Raw genomic sequence first — 18,217 nt, 5'->3', positions numbered from 1 at the left:
TTTCAATTAATTTTTACTTAATTTTTGAATACACCAAGGTCTCTTGCACCAGCTAAAAGCACCAGCAAAAGATATGTCTCCTAGAAACCTATTTGCGGTTGCTTTCAACTCAAAATAGCATGTAAAGAGCGTGAAAACGCCTTTACATTGCTGGGCTCGCCCACTACGTTCCCCGTTCCACCTCTCTAAACACAGAGAGGTGCAACGGGAAATAATCCGTCTCAGTCGGAGTACAAACTGAGATGGATTTTTGTCCAAAAGTGTTTTTTGCGCTGAACAAAAGGACTTGCGTCAGACTCTAAATGAGGCTCTTAATGTCTGAACATTATGGCTCATATCCACGATGTTAACTTGCTGTTTTACACCATAATCTGGTCAGGAATTCCTCTACACCCAAAACATAGAAAACCACAAGCTGGTGACACGGTGCCTCTACTTGGTGATGACATTCTTGATGTTTTCATGCTGTAAGAAAATATTGAACATTTTGCTTAATTTTTTCTCTGTTGCTGTTTGCACTGTTAAAAAACAATAGAATACAATAAACAAAACAAAAAAGTGGAGATGATTTCATGATTGGCTGAGCAGTAGCGAGTCCCCTGGTGAAGCTTTAAATTTTATTTTTAAGCAGACAATTTTATTTATCAATTCTAACATATTATCAGAAAGACTCTAAGATTTTTCATTGCAAGCTTTCCTAAATCCTCTTTTACAGAATTACTGTCACTTCTGTTATGTGTCTCAATATCTACAATTCTATGTGTGAAGTATCACTTCCTAAAATAACTCCTACTTTTCCTACTTGCCGTATGAACTGTTGTAACACTTCTACTTTGCTGAACTATACAACGTTTTGTGCTGTTCTGCAAAGTTCTCTAAAAACACCCTTTAAATAAGAAACATGTCTATGGAAGTTTTGCACTCCCTTCTGCAAAGGACCCTCTCCTCCTCCTATTATTTCTCCATTTCCTGCCTCTTCTTTCCCACATTGTTCTCTGTGTTAAGCAGACTTCTCCCTCTGCCTCTGAGCTGTCTGTATCTAAGCCTCTCCTTCTCTGGCAATTTGGTTATGTCACTGCCCTGACTCCATTCATAAGCTCTGTAACATTAACCATGCTGACTCATGCTTATCGGATAAAATTTGCAGGACGCCCCTTTCAATTCCCAACTCCACCTCCCACAGGCGACTACTTGCTACCAGCTATATATAACTGACAAGACAGCTTTACTGTCCATGGATAGAACTCAGCAATCATTAGGAACACAGATCTGCCTCCTTCAGCCCTGTCACCAGAATCCTGTCCAATATTGGTAAGACGCTGGCATAAGATCCCAAGCAGATAATTAATAAAACATATTCTTTCCTGTCTTTTTCTATACTGTATACAGTGGATGTTGTGAAACTTTTAAGATGTGAAACTTCTTTTTAATGTGTTCTGGTACATGTTAGTAATGGAACCAAATTGCACTAGAGTGATTTAACACAGAGCAACTAATGCTTTTGCTTAGCTAACTTCTGATAGATTACTCAAAGCCAATCTATGATGGGTTGCTATGGCTACAGCACACTTTGCTGTTTGTACACTGCATTGCTAAATAAATCTTAATTATTAGACAATATATATATTTATTTATTTTTTCTGGGTCAATAGCCATTTTGTGGAGATGCACATTCATTTTAGACTTAGGGCTAGATTTACTAAGCTGCGGGTTTGAAAAAGTGGGGATGTTGCCAATAGCAACCAATCAGATTCTAGCTTTCATTTATTTAGTACCTTCTACAAAATGATAACTAGAATCTGATTGGTTGCCATAGGCAACATCCCCACTTTCTCAAACCCGCAGCTTAGTAAATCTAGCCCTTAGTGTGCAACATTTCATAACTAAGACATTCTTCTAGAACATGTAGCAGCAATTCCTGAACTATAATCTGGTATCAAGTTCTACGAGTGTTCCATTGGAGCCTCTAGCGTTCTATAATGTTCTAGGCTGCTATTGGTCTTGTAGCTGCTAAGAATGTAGCATAAAACAGGATATCCCACTTGTCAGGAATGTTGAGATCTCAGTTATGCATTCTTGAGGTTGTGATGAGAACAGAGTAAGAAGCTGCAGATAGCTTCTGCCAAAACTTATAGCTGTATAGTATTATGATTGCTAAGTAAAATCTGTACCACGATAGAGAGGAGACATAATAACATGTTGAGACATAACAGACAAGCATGATCGTTGTAGCATTTGACACAGTTAATACATAATCCTGATTTCAGATAAGTAGTTTGCATAATCAACTTCAATATATATATATATATATATATATATATATATATATATATATATATATATATATATATTCTATTTTATATACAATTCAGCATTATAGGATTATGTAATTTCACACATAATAAAGATATATTAAGTAAAGCTATACAAGAACACAAGACAATTGCAGAACAGAGAAACAATGTAATAAATAGGAGTCGTGTATATTTGTTATACAATATTATACTTTGTATAATACATAGAGACAGATGTAATGAAGGTATACTGCAAAATATATTGTTGTATTTGGCATACTCTGGCCTGTAATATTGTACAACTTTTGCCGCACTTATTTTTTATCTCTGATCCCTAGTTGTTTTTAACCAATTGTAACCAGGTATAGATATAGCACATTGAGTTGGGGCACATGGCACCATATGGGCAGCACAGTGGCCTATAGTGGTTAGCACTTCTGCCTCACAGTGCTGGGGTCATGTGTTCAATTCCCGACCATGGCCTTATCTGTGTGGAGTTTGTATGTTTGCGTGGGTTTTCTCCGGGTGCTCCGGTTTCCTCCCACACTCCAAAACATACTGGTAGGTTAATTGGCTGCTATCAAAAAATTGACCCTAGTGTGTGAGTGTGTGTGTATATTAGGGAATTTAGACTGTAAGCTCCAATGGGGCAGGTACTGATGTGAATGGGTTCTCTGTACAGCGCTGCGGAATTAGTGGCGCTATATAAATAAATGATGATGATGATTAGAGATGAATGCCCATTTGTCTCACCATGTGTCCGGTGCTTGATCACACTGCATGCTCTGTTGCCATAGGATATTCTAGGGATGCAGTAGTAGTAAGGTAGCTATGTTGATAGCAGTACATTGTTATACTTGAGAATTCATAAAAATAAAATGTTCATCTTTTTTTTTAAAAAAACCTAGGTTTGCAGGATGCTTCTAAAAAGAAACATGGGTAGCAGATAGGGGAACAGTGAGTTATATGTAAAGAATATGAAGTGGGTGTGCCTTAATCCATGTAAAAGTGACTGTATAGTATTCTTCCCAGTAGTAACCTGCAATTATAACACTTACTGTCATTAGGTAAGAACTGACTCAGATCTTCAGCCAGCGTTATATTGAAGTGAAGATTCTGCAGTGTCACTGTTACTAATGTCATTTTCAGCCTCACAGTGTACCAATGACATACTTCTCATCTGTCTCTACTTAGAACGCACAGTTCCTCTTTTGAACAACTATCCTTTGTCTTTTTCCTTCCGAAAATAATTTTTCGGGATTGCTATGCTATTTTGATAGGCTATATGTTATTCTGTTAAGGGGATAGAAAATCTGCCTGTTTCATGTAGTCATAAATACTCTATCTGACCATTTATAATGTTTAATATACATTAAACTCTCATATAGGATAATGCAAACTTCCCAAAAATTCTCCTTTGGATCACATTTGTAGTTCTTATTGTATATGGAGAAGTATTTACTATAGCCATTGACTGACAAGGTGACTTAAAGGGGGTTGTCCACCTCTCTGCAAACTTTTTCTTAATGCACTGCATTGTCTTTCTGCCATTGTTTTCAGTAATGACTTTACATTATCAGGCAAAGTTGTTTTCCTTGCCCTAGGCCAGTGTTGTCTAACCTGTGACACTCCAGGTGTTGTGAAACTACAAGTCCCAGCATGCTTTGCCAATATATAGCAGATTATTGCTGGAAGGGTATGCTGGGACTTGTAGTTTCACAACACCTGGAGTGTCACAGGTTAGCCAACACTGATCTAGGCTACTGCCCTTGTCTTTGCATAAAGTTTCCATTGAATGCAGGGAACAGAGAAGAGCTGTGTGGTATCCACTGGCCAATGAAAATAAAGACCACTACGTGGCACAGTAGTTAGCATTGTTGCCTCTCAGTGCTAGTAGGTTAATTTGCTTTAGGATGACCATAGTGTTCTTATGTTGTAGAGAAATTAGACTGTAGGAGCATGGACTGATGTGAATGGTTAAACATTCTCTGTAAAGCTCTGTGTAGCACTCTGGCACTCTATAAATAAAGGGTATTAACTCTGCCTGTTTATATAAATAGCTGATGAACTAGTGTCCTCTGGAAAACCTCTTAAAGTATTTTTATACATAGATTAGGTTATTTTTATATTACGGTAAGTATTCTTAATGAATGTTAAAGTAACAACATCACTAATCCATATTTATAGAGACTAGTCACACTCACACATATTTATGCATATTATAAAGTTTTACAACTACTGAGCAGTTATGTGACTATATAATGGTAAATAGCTCTAAATGACATAAATAATGCATATTATACAGCAAGTTGGCATTGTCAATTGTATGCCTTGTACAGATACAAATATACTCAATGTTTTTGCACACTGATAATGCACATGCTCTTTCTGCACATGTACATAAATTGCATTACACGTGCACCTATACACTAGCTGGCAGAGGGATGTGCTACCACCTGCACGTAGTCTCTATTTACAAACTGACTGCTGTACATGGAGCGTCATGTGACCAGGCGTGGTTGTACATGTCTAATGTACATGCACTTTGTGCACACAAACTCTCTATTTACAATCTCACTGCTGTATTTTGGAACATGTGCAAGAACAGTCACGTGACTGGGTGTGGCTGTATATATCTGTGTGTCCATTAATGATTAATTAAAATAATCAGTATACCTCAAGCTTACAGATGCAGGGGAGTATAATGACATTATACTGATATCTGGTATCTCTGGAAAGCAATGTAGAGTTTGCACCTTTAATAACAAACTGCTAAACAAGACAGCAACAGTTATGATGTCATAGCTCTGGATAGTCATATGATAAGTCATTATTGCCTTTGTAATAGTGAGTTTACACTTTTCTGACTTGTTATTGTGATAATGCATGATGTAATTAAACAATCGCACACATAAGCATAGTCTTCCTAGTGGGTGAGGGATCACTGTTATTGATTGTGCTCACTGGACCCCAGGCATATTTGTAACGTAGTCATTCCCAAAGATTGGTGCTTGTAAACCTTTAGCAAGCACCGGTGCATGCTGATGGGCTTGCACTCTAAAGTACTCAAAGATCTATAAGTTACCAGATACAAAATAGACACACAATGGAAGAAAACTGATATCTGATGCATTTTTGCATGTTCATAAATTACCTTTAGTGTTCTAGATCAACAAGAGCCTCATTGTGTACATGCTGTAATGATCTAGCGAGGAATGGCCATGAATTGTTTTAAAGAGTACATTCTGATATGTTCCATTAAACTTGAGGAATCAAGATCAAGATAGGCTAGAAGAATGTAATACCCAAGATCTCTGAATAGATATTGGAACGCTGAAACATACTAATCTAATAGGTGACAAGATGAGGGTTAGGAATATTCCAGTACAGTCATTTATTACTGAATCCGTTATGGAATGTTCAGGTGAGGACTTTCAGTTACAATAGGGTGATATTGCAGTCAGGCATCCAAAGTTCATCACAGAATGTTACTGTATTGAACATTGCGAAAAGTGTTACAACAATTCCTCTTTTCCTAGTCAAACATTAATTTGTCCGCTCTATGGTCAAAGGGGAAAGGCGGGAGAGGTGTGTATGACAAATGCAACTGTCTCTTCATTGCACATTGACTCAACCTTATCAGAAATACTATATCTAAATAATAAACAATTGATTTTCTTAAATGACATCATTCCTTACAGTACCAGACAGTCGATTTCTAGAATTGAACATAGTTCCATATAATGGCACATAGGGGACGGACTGCTGTAACGCTACTGTTGGTGCTTAAACATTTAAATACACTTGTATCACGGGGCTTCTGAGCCTAGACTCTACGGCACAGACAGGGTTAAACATTGCTTGTGGCAACAACGTCTGCATGTTACATCACAACCATTGTTTTTCAAGTAGTGTAGAATTAGTACTTTGGTAACAATATAATTTATCTGTCCTGAGGGATTTGGCAAAGTAGATACTTCTTACAGCCTCACTCGTTATTTAATATAGTTGGCAATAGACTGGTAGTGTGGGAAGCTTTCATAAAAACACACCCGTGGGCTCTTGTAGGTTTGCCATCAAGGCAAAGCCAAGTCGGCTTTTATGGGCATTTATTACTTATGAGACTTGTTGCCTATATTAAGAGATGGTAGGAGACAGGGGCATAACGCTGCATCATCAGGCCCTGTACCAATTTTTTTTTGTGGGGGGGAGTGATGAAGGTCCATCAGCTCCAAGATCACCGATCTGTATTTCTGAGCCTGCTCTGGGGCAGGCACATGGGCAGGGATGCCCAGGTTACCAGTTCTGCTATCGGTAGCTGCCCACAAGAAGCCTAAAATGAAAAAGCACAGAGGATAGTAAGCTAAACCCCATACAACACTTTCAGGCATCCTGTGCTATATCAGAGAACTTTTATTGTAAAGATACCAATGTTCATATTTCTGTTTAGGAATGTTAGAGATGCTGCTCCACATTTAACGTAATTGTATTTTACCTTAAATGGCAATTATTACCCGAAGCTCTAGAAAAAATCTAATAATAAAGATACCATATAGCCCAACCGACAATTGCGTTCTTATGCTATAAGACTGGTTTAATTTGTGCCTTTTTAAGGTTTGTGATGCAATTTCCTAGAAATGGTTGCAAATGCCCATATTATGTAGTAAGTACATTGGAGTCCACTAAAAGATAAGGAACAGAACTGTAAGACAAGCTGGGTGGGGTATGCTGTAGCTCTTATCTGTGGTCCCATTCATTGTAACACCCCAGACCCAATGATTGGATAGGAGAAGAACATAGTATGACTTTCACATTAAATAAAGAGAGATTATACCGAAACATGGCTTATTCTAATATATATATATATATATATATATATATATATATATTTATATATATATATATATATATATATATATATATATATATATGTGTGTGTGTGTGTGTGTGTGTATATATATATATATATATATATATATATATATCGTTTTGCAATGTTTTAAGCTTTTAAGAGATGATTTGATACTATGCACCTAAATATACTAGATTTACATGACTGTTGTAGTAACAGAGCTTTTCTGAGGTTTATCTGAAGTATACAGAACACGTTCCTACTTTCTTGCATAGAATGTGTACACTACTTAAATAACAGCAGAGTAAATAGTGACACCACCATTTAGATGAAGCATTCAGGAAAAAATAGCTTTACTGTGCTTTTGTTGATGGCATATTTCATGGTTGCCGACTGTCTCTAATTTTCCAAGGTCAGTCTCAGGTTTCAAGATTTCTTCCTGTTAGTGTCCCTATTTTTCAGTATTGACCCATTCTTACCATCTGTTCTGATTCTATAGGTCTAATTATTATTAATATACTGTATAGGACTTTATTTATTTTGTATCTCTTATTGTTACTATTATAATTATTATTATTATTATTCTATAAAGGACTGCATAGGACCTATTTATTTGCAGATCCTTGGCATTGAATTAAGGAGAACCAGTGATTGATATTGTAGCTGTGTATTAACAAAGCACTACTACTACTCTTACTGTCATATTCTCATAGTCGTTCTGAAGCGAGTTGGCAGAGTCTTGACAAACTGGTACACTGACAGGCAGGACTAAATGTCTGAGTGATGAGAGATTAAAACACACCCAAATCTCAGGGCACAAAATCCTTTCACTCATTGCCAGCCAGTAAACCCATAACAAGCCAGTTCCCCTTCATTCATTATACGGAGAAGCCGGGGGACATTTAAAGATGCAGGATAGATTCCAGCCCTAATTGTACAAAGATTCGGGCTATACCCACCCATTATCATCATAGATTCTGTTCCAAAAACATGATCTTACACCCAACAAGTAGCTCAACACCTTTGCACCTTTTTGATTTGTTTTTAATAATGAGGGAGAGTACTGTAGTATTTTGGAAATCATTACACCATTATAATTGCTCATACACATTAATGTTGGGATTTTTCATTCATTAAAAAAAAAGAGTCAACTTTACTGAAGAATACAATCATTTAAATCAGGTGACCTCACACATTATATTAATGGGGTGACGTTTTTGGTTTTGTACATACATTTTGACCCAAGTACCTGAAATCCTGTACATAAATAATTGAAACTTTTTATTTTATTCCAGAAACTTTAATTGGATTCTACTAGGAGATCAAGATGTCTAGGCGATTAGAAGAATATACTACAAATAGGAGATCCCCCCTTCCAGTTGTTATCATAGGTACGTCTGTCTTGCTGATTAATGCAGAAAGGTCTTATGTTTCACACAAACCATCACCATGTCATTAGTTAAGCATGTCTGGATTTGTGATCGCATATGTGTCATAGGTCCTTGGTCCATTTAACCAGTGACTTACATGTTGGCCTGCTTACCATGATCTCTGCTTCATAAACACACAAAAACAAGCTACATCTTGTATTACATTACGTAAATGGACCCTGCCCATGCATGTTGATGTCAGTGCCAGTCAGTTGGAGAAGCATGTTCTATATAGGAGAGCAACACTTTATTATCCTGTATTTAATAGGATCTCTGTGACTGAGAACAAAAGCCCATTAAGTTCTAACATATTCCCACAGAGTAGGTAAAAGCTCTTATAGTACCAAAGACATAAAAATATACCACCAATATATGTCAGGGTACTAATTATTAAATATCGCTGGTTTGAAGCGACTGAACTTGTTTCCAAGCACGTGTTGCTTGCAAAATTATGACTTTATATCACAAATAAGCAAAGCTGTGTTGAAAAAAAGAATATTTTTTTTAAATAAAAATTGTTAAATAAAATTAAGGTACACCACTGTCGTCAAACCCTCAATATATCGGGGTTGTCGAACTTCTGAGAGCTTTAATTCGTCATTGCAAAATTAATATATAAAGGTTCACAGTTACCAATCACGAGTTTTAGGAGGGAGGCTCTGCTCTAAACCTACAGAAAAAGAGTAACTGACAGGCTTGCAGGCTTGATCTACATAAATGTATTGTGTGGATTGGTCAATTCACCCACAAGGTGAGGGTCAGTGATATCACAGCAGATTAGCAGACTGCATTCTCAGCTTTTCTCCTGTATCATATTAAGACACTAAAGATGTGGATGGTGTTTTAGCTGTGTAAGATAATACTTTACTTTTAACAGAGTTGTATTTGACTTTAGGTTAATGCAGAACAATATATTTTATAGTCACTGTTTGTATCTGGATATTTAAATGTTAGGACTTAGAGGTCCTTTGATTTTAAATATATGACATCAACATTCAAGACTAATTTATGAATGATCTTCTTCTTCCAGGCAATGGTCCTTCAGGGATCTGTCTATCATACCTGTTGTCCGGTTATACTCCATTTGTCAAAGAAGGAGCTGTACATCCAAACCCTTTATTGCAAAGGAAGCTGGAAGAATTCCCCGACATTCCTATCACACAACAGGCAAGTAGTTACCTGTTTATGTTATACAAGCAATGGCAAACCCATTGCAACATCTGAGAAATAATCTACAACAAGTGTAATAATTAATACTAGTGGTTAGACCATTGTTGCCTACTCTCACGGAATGTCCGGGAGACTCCACCGAATTCCTGGGAGTCCTTCCGCACTCCCGGGAGAGTAGGCAAACCTCCCGATTACCAAACAGCTCAATCATAGGGGGCGGGGCTTATGACACAAATCACGCCGTCATCATGGCCCTGCCCCCTGCTGTAATTGGTCCAAACAATTGATTGGTGTTAATGAGGCAGGGCCAAGTGACGCTACCCGCCTGGCCCTGCCCCCAACACACCTACCTCCCCCATCTTCCGGAGAACTAATTGCCAATGTTGTCAATTATGGGTTAGACTGGTGCTTTGTCTGGTTCAGCTTAAAGCACACCCTGCACTTTAATGCTAAACTTATAGTATAATATATATATATTATATTATAAATGTGCCTTTTATTAAGAATAGTTATGTTATGAGGACAGTGGTAGAGGTTTTCCTACTGTCTGTCAAAGCCTGGCAAGGTTTTGAATCTTATATCACACCTATCCTCAAAATTTATGCCATCACATATGTGCAATGTATCTCACAAGACAAATGTTATATGTGCCAACTCTCCTATTAACTTAGAGGGTAAAATTAGGAATGCTCCCAACCTCCTACCTTCTAACCAGCATCTAAAACCTCACTGTGAAAACCTAACGTTTCAGATATATAATGTTAAAAATCATATAATAGAAGTCCCCTCTGACATAAAACCACATTCGTTAAGCAAAAAAACTAATTATTTTATATATAGTGAGCCTGCATGTCTCTAATACATATAGGCATTTGCCTAGGGAGCTTATGTGTTTGCATAGAAGTCTTAGCGGTCACACAATTCTGTTAAATTTGAGTCACATGTAAAATCTAGTTCTGCTTTTTTTTTTTGATAGCTATCAGCAAACTTGTTAGAGCTGCACTGAGTTTAAAGTGAAAGGAAATACAGTACTGGAATTATCACCACAGTATCTAGCTTGTGAAAAGTCAGTTACACTCTAGCACTCTCCCGGTACAAACAGGTTCTAAACAGGATTTTTGTTTAAGGCAAATGACCCCTATGTGGGTGCGCATAGGGAGCCCACACAGGGGCAAATTGGTCCAAACTGGTGTGTGAGCAATGCAACAATACATAACTTCATCATAAGCAAAAAATACACATGTATGAACAAGTCTTAAACCTACTTCAAGCGAGCTCAGCTTTAGCCATTGTAGTGACCTAGGGGTAAATTTTTCAAGCTACGGGTTTGAAAAAGTGGAGATGTTACCTATAGCAGCCAATCAGATTCTAGCTGTCATTTTGTAGAATGTAGTAAATAAATGATAACTAGAATCTGATTGGTTGCTATAGGCAACACCTCCACTTGTTAACACAGCTTGATAAATTTACCCCCTAGTTTTTGCAGAACAGGACAATACGGGAGGAAAGCTTCAGTGATGACTCCTCAGTTTAACACATGGATTACATTTAGCCTGTGTGTTTGTAGATGAGTGTATCATGTTTGCGTTTACCTTTATAGGATCTGGAGTACCTGTCTGAGGGTTTGGAGGGTCGTTCCAACAGCCCAGCTGCTCTTTTGTTTGATACGCTGCTAAAGCCAGACACTGACTTTCTGGGAGATGTGGATTCTGTATTGAGCTGGACTCTAAGGCCCGACAGAGCCATTCCTCACTTGGTGCTGGGAAGAGGCCCAACAGGGGGCGCGTGGAGTGTACGTATCTTTCACAGACAAAAAATAATGTGGGCTGTAGAAACCACAGATAAAAAATATATACAGACAACCACTGTACAGCCACCACTATTTAAATGACAGAATCACTTAAGCAGCATCGGGTAATGGTGTACCCTATAAACAGGCACAGATATATATTAATTTCCAATATTTAAGTGGCATCCATCAGCAGCTCACAGTATGGCAGCCATTTTGTGAGCAAAACCAGTATTCAACCTATCAATACTCTAGGAACTAGTGACATCACAGTGACATCACAGTCATAAGGCACAGTGTGGTTAAATATTGGTTCAGTCTACAAAATGGCTGCCTCCACCGAGCAATCTACTTTATATCAACTATCTACATTAATAAAAGGTTCAGTGGCTGATATCCTTTACCCTCTTAATCTTACTCAACTATAACCTTAAATAACTGACACTAGACCTGAGTGTGGCAAATTTAAATAGTTTATTTAAATATGGTGGTGGAGAAGAGAGCAGTCAGTCTGACGTCCGCCAGGCAAAGCCCGACTGTCTCAGCATTAACCATGGGATCTCATTAACTGGGGGACAATCAATCAAATCCCGGGTTCAAGTGGGGGACAACCAATCACATCCTGGGGGCACATATCTACCTTAGCGGGACACCACATCCCAGGCTTACAGAACCCACCCGTCCTCTAGACTATACGGAAAGCAACCACAGGGGCGGTACCCGTACTGAGACTATAGTCAATTCACTCTAAGAGAGGCGGGTTCAGCGTGTCCACTACTGTGTGGCCCAACCACTGGCCGTTGACAGTACTGCATTTTACAGCAAATCTCCATCCAGGATCAGCAGCAGAAGTGCCAGCATGCCATTAACTGAGCAACAACATGATAAGTATCCAGCCCTGTATCCATGCTACCAAGTACCGTCAACCAGGGAGGGTCGGTGGGCAACGTCCAGACTGCAGAGACTGCTTAATTCTCATCCCATCCAATTTATAGTCCCTGTCTACCCCTTTCCTATGATAACAGATGGACGTTCTCCATAGTTAACTATTAACCCGAGAGAATAACCCAGTTTGAAGATAAAGCCTCAGCTTTTAAATTGCCTTCAGGCTTATTTTATCCCTCAGTTCTTATTCCCTTCAGTCTTAAGTATGTATAGGTCAATGCAAACTACCAGGGACATTTGGAAAATGTACTCTGGCACATACAGTATTTTAACTAGAGGAAAACTGGCGAAGCAATCATTGCTTCCACGTGACTGTGACGTCAACATAAAAAACAGGATCCTGATTCAATTTCCACTGTCAGCGCGTTAATTTTAATCCCCGATCTTGGATCTCTCCATGTTTACTACTGCTCTTCTGTCCCAATATGAATGGTGTAGATAGAGCAAGTTTTACTCTAGTACATATACCACCACTTGTCTACCTGACTCCTCCATTTTCCCAAAGTCCTAGTCTAGGACAATTATTACTGACCAGTTTGTGCATGAGATCCATAAAGTTCTTGCAATGAACTTTCACAGTGGGTTTAAACTCGCCTATTGAGGGCATCTGCTTGTCACAAATATATAGGTATAAAATAGGTATAATTCATATTGTGTTAATAACCAAACTGCTGTAATACACATATATCACAGTTTGATTGTAACAATGTGAAAAGTGTCTTAGTGACCAATTTTATTAATATTTGTATTTCAGGCCATTGAGGAGTCGATGATAACTCTTAGTCGTGGAGATTGGATGGGCCTCCCAGATTTATCTTTTAAAGACTGGATGAGGATGAAAAGAAGGTAGGAAGCCAAAATTACAGGAATCACTATAAGCTTACTAATAATATAAGCTTACCTTTAGGAAGTCTATGACAATGTCTATGTTTGGTGCCCTATGTGAGGATTAAATCCCTTGTGTATTGGTTTTATGAGGCAATGATATTTTATATTAGAGACTTGTGGAAGTTTCAAAAATGCTATTCCTGTGTCAAGTACACCAAAATTTCAATAGTACCCATGACCATATAGAAATCAATTAATATTAAATACCTCTGTTTCTTTTAGTTATTTATACTGCGGATAACCTGCATTCTCATGATGTGTAAGTTAATGGCATGCACAGCTACCTATAGAAGTATTGCTATAGTAATATTTTCAGACATTATGGGTCCTACCAGTGAGAGAGCTTTTTTGTGCAGTTAAGCATTCAAGGAACACAAATAACTCTGAATAACTTCGGCATTAGACCATCTCCTATTTTCAGAAATCGCGATGGATTTGTTTTGGCTTCTATAGCAGGGGCAAACGCAGGATTTGTAGAGAGGGGTTTCCACGCTACACCGACAGTGGGCATGACAAGCATTCATGGGGGCGTGGCTATAATTTTAGACACTTCCTATCCCCATAATATACACAGTCAATGCTGTGTGCACTACTGTTAGGTGCACACAGCTCACCCTTTTCGAGCAGAGCCGTGTGAAGCGGGACATACCTCCAACTGTCCCTACAGTCAGGACAAAGTCAGAACAGTTGACAGACTGTCCTGCTCTCTCTTACCTGTTCTTGCTGCTTTCACTACTTGTGGCTGGTGCTCGTGTCCTAAGATGAGTTAAGCATACAAGGCCCCAGGCTGGGGGGGGGGGGGGGGGTTTCCAGGCACTCGGAAACCCCCATCCATGTATAGCCATGCTTCCACACTAGAAACAATGGCTTTTTTTTTAAATTCTCATTCCAAGCAGTGCTCAAATCTGATAGATATTTCAAAGTCATGGGTTATATTTTGGTACAGTTATACAACATTAAACTGATGTTGTCCAATGATTTTTCTGTTTATTCCTGCAAGAAAGTAAACTAAACAGGTTTAATGTTTCAGCAATGAAAATCTACAAACATAATTGTCTACTGATTTAATTTCAAGGTTCCTTATGCAAAAAAGTATAATCTCAAAGCATAATTTTAAAATTCTAGAAAACATTAGTCAACCCACCTTCAGAAGCACAAGTGGAATGTGTATGACCCAGATTTCATTGATTACTCCTAGGATTCAGAATGCTTACTTAGATACATCTGTAATGAGGGATCCACTGGGATCTGCATTTGTATCTTCTGGTCACTTGCAAGGTTCATTTGACTCTCTCGAGGGGCAGTGCCCTGTCCACTCATGTGATTGGTAGTGTAGAGCTGCATGTGACAGGGATAGTGTTGTAATAAAACTCGCTCCCCCCCAACTAGCAGAGTGACGGTTGCCCAATGCACAGGACCTCCACCATTTTTGAGAAGCTGGTAGTAGTTATCTTACTAATTAACCATGTTATTTCTGCTATATTTTAGGAACCTTAGAAATGATAGGTCTACTGCTGGTGACATCCTGAATTATTACCAGTACTACGTAAAGAACAAAGGACTTGAGGACAATTTTGTGTCTGGTGTAGTTGTCACCTCTGTTGTAAAAATGAACGAAAAATTTGGGAATGAGATCATCTGGTGTCATTCTGACTGTAAAGAAGAGAACACACAAGAGAAGAGAATGTTTAAAGTGAGTGGATTTATCCAAAATGACTCTGGGTCCAAGAAAAATTTCTGCCTCTATGCAGAGAACGTGGTCCTGGCTACTGGAACTTATGATAGCCCGTCATGGTTGGGCATCCAAGGAGAAGACCTTCCATTTGTGTCACACCAGATTTCTGCTCTTGAGGAGGCAGTGAAAGCAAAAAGGGTTCATCAAGACTCAGATCCAGTTCTAATCGTTGGGGCAGGATTGTCTGCTGCAGATGCCATTCTGCTGGCTCATCACTACAACATCCCTGTAATTCATGCATTTAGAAGACTCGTCAATGATCCAGCACTTATCTTTAATCAGTTGCCAAAGGTCATGTACCCAGAGTACCATAAAGTGCATCAAATGATGAAGGAGCAATCCGTCTTTCAAGGAGGACCCTACAAGGGCTACATAAGCTTTCCTGAGCACCGTGCGGTTCGTTTCAATGACAATAAGAAGTGTATCTTCAGAGACAAGAATGGTCAACATCATGCTTTCAATGTCTCCATGGTCCTGATTTTAATTGGCTCCAACCCCAATTTGTCTTTTCTACCCAAAAGTGGGACAAACCTAACTGTAGACAGTGAACATCCTGTAAGCTCCAGAAGAAACCCCCTTGATATTGATCCATTCACTTACGAGTGCATTCAGGAAAAAGGACTATATGCAGTAGGACCTCTGGCTGGTGACTATTTTGTGCGCTTTGTTCAAGGAGGAGCATTGGCTGTTGCAAGCTCTCTGCTAAAATCTCAGGAGAAGCCTCCTTAATGGTGTGAGATACCACATTCCACTATCAGTCGAGAGCTACATCACAGACATTTATTCATGAAACAGACATAAATGGAATAACTTTGCCAACTTGACAATGGCCCAAACTTTTATTTACATCATTCCACCTCAGAGATAGATACTATTTTTCTGAAAACTGTTTGCATTATATATAAGCTATTGTTTGTACACATTTGTACTCCTGAAAAATAAATCCACACTTTAAAAAAGTGTGGATCGGTTAGCGTTACCATATGCAAAGCTATTACTTCAGAATCGTGAAATTATTTTATGAAAAGGGTTATATTTAAATGTCTGCATTAATACACATACAGACTACATAAATAATCTTTTAAACCAAAATATATTTAAATGTGTTTTAATCTATTACGTTTGCTAGACAAAAGGAAAGGTATTAATTTGTTTATCTTCCCATGTATGAGCACTGAGCATTAAATGTTGGTCTATTTAATATGAAAAGGTATCTTGTGACATTCACAGATACATAAATGCATTACAATTTTAACACAACGTGAGATGTTTCACATTGTATTGACGTTTTTCTATGCAGCGCAATGCAAGTTATCAGCCATGAAAGAGGGGCCAGGTTTTACAACCTTAACCTGAAGACATTTAAAGGCTGATGCAGAGTTTGATGTAAAATGGGCATAAGCGACTCTTAAAAAAAGTGCATTTTTGCCCATATGCCATACTTACCAACTTTTGCAGCCAGCTGTCCGGGAGGGGGCTCCATCTTGGGGGCGCGACCACGTGAATTGCTTAGTTAGGCCACGTCCCCTCTTAATCTTTGCCCATTTCAGCACTATCGGTGGGTGGGGGCGGGCCAGGATGACGCGTTTAGCCCCGCCCCCAACCACTTCACAATCGAGGTGAGCTGGACACGGGATGTTGTCCTGCTCTCCCGGGAGTCCGGGAGAACTCCCAAAACTTCGGGAGTCTCCCGGACATTCCAGGAGAGTAGACAACTATGCCAAATGAAGAGCAGTACACATCACCAGATGCGTCTTTACTCCACATCGGCAGCATATACAACTGGTTTAACCCAAATCATCACCCTAAGTATGCACTTGTGCCTGCCCTCTAGCAGGTGCAAAAGGTACACCTCCTAACAGGCCTATATATGCGTATTTCTGCAGGTCTGCATGAGTCACATTTGCGGAAACACTCTTACTGTACCCGGTCTGAGTTTGCTCGCCCCTCCCCCCTTCCAGTACCACTTCTCCAAAGTGCAGATATGGGCAGGTTTTCCTTGGCACTTATGCGTCCGTTCTCCTTGTCAACAAGCGCAGTGCAAAATTGCCCTGTTTACATGAGTTAAACTGATGTAAGACCAGCTCAGCATCAGGGCCTTACGCCTCATGAGTTTATCAAACTTATGCATATGCATTTGTGAATTTTATTAGCACCTCAGTACTATAAAACAACTTTTAGTTTAGTTTTAGTGATCCTTGGTTGAATTATATTCCTGTTAATAGGTACTTTTTGCAGATACAGAAATATATGGGAAAGAGGAAATTAAACTTTACCTACAAATCAGAATGATGCCTAAAACTAATCTCAACGAACTGCTGGATTCAATGGGTGAATGTTTGTCTTTTTTTTACCTACATCCTATATAAAAATGTGAAACGACTAAAATATTGTTATATATGATTTTGACATATTCCTTTTTAATGTTTTGTATTTTTCTATTTAAATTACTAAAACGCCTGCATTAATATTTTATTATATATTTTTTATATTTGTAAATAAACATTTTTACTAAATATTACAACTGTTTCATATGCTGAACAAAATAATAATAAAAACTGTACTACACATTTTTGTTTCATTTTATGTGGGGAAAAAAAATAATTATTAGTAATATATCAAAATGGCTTGTGTAACTAGTTGGAGAAATCTATATGTTTATTATTTTTTGTTAAAACACATATTAGAAGAAAACATGACCCTTCCATTTTTTTAATTACTAAACTAATTATACATTATTGCCTAATGTACATAGGACCAGATTGTATTCCATGACGTATTCATTTCAGGGTTATGTTTCTTAATAAACTGTAGTTGATTTTTAGGAGCTGCACACAGTCTGCTCTCCAGCGCCCCCTTCCCCTTTTCAAAGTACTACTGGCTCCTCCCAAACCCACAAATATTCTACCAGAGATAATTAGCTACCCCTGATTTACCTTCTAGTATACGGGAGATATATTGTCTTCCTAGTGTATTGTCATGTTAAACCCCTCTCCTGTTAACAATCTGTACTGCCTTTACTACAAAGCAATTGGAGGTTAAGTAGCTGAACTGCCCAATTCTAGATAGTGCTCCAGCCATTTCCATACTGTTACATTGGTTCACCAGTCAGAT

At 38.4% G+C, this 18,217-nt stretch overlaps 1 protein-coding gene across 1 annotated transcript; it reads left to right on the top strand.

The window, feature by feature from the left end:
- The first annotated feature begins 1,204 nt into the window (after positions 1-1,204).
- Positions 1,205-17,587, top strand: OSGIN1 (oxidative stress induced growth inhibitor 1). Its single transcript, XM_075188889.1, has 6 exons — positions 1,205-1,311; positions 8,442-8,537; positions 9,607-9,743; positions 11,347-11,538; positions 13,235-13,326; positions 14,857-17,587. The coding sequence occupies exons 2-6, from the start codon at positions 8,474-8,476 to the stop codon at positions 15,830-15,832; spliced, it is 1,461 nt and encodes a 486-aa protein (XP_075044990.1). The 5' UTR covers positions 1,205-1,311; positions 8,442-8,473; the 3' UTR covers positions 15,833-17,587.
- Positions 17,588-18,217: the final 630 nt, after the last annotated feature.

Source organism: Mixophyes fleayi, chromosome 10 (genome assembly GCF_038048845.1).
Source record: "Mixophyes fleayi isolate aMixFle1 chromosome 10, aMixFle1.hap1, whole genome shotgun sequence".
NCBI lineage: Eukaryota > Metazoa > Chordata > Amphibia > Anura > Limnodynastidae > Mixophyes > Mixophyes fleayi.
The sequence above is the reverse complement of the archived record's forward strand: the minus strand, read 5'-3'. Positions and strand labels throughout refer to the sequence as shown.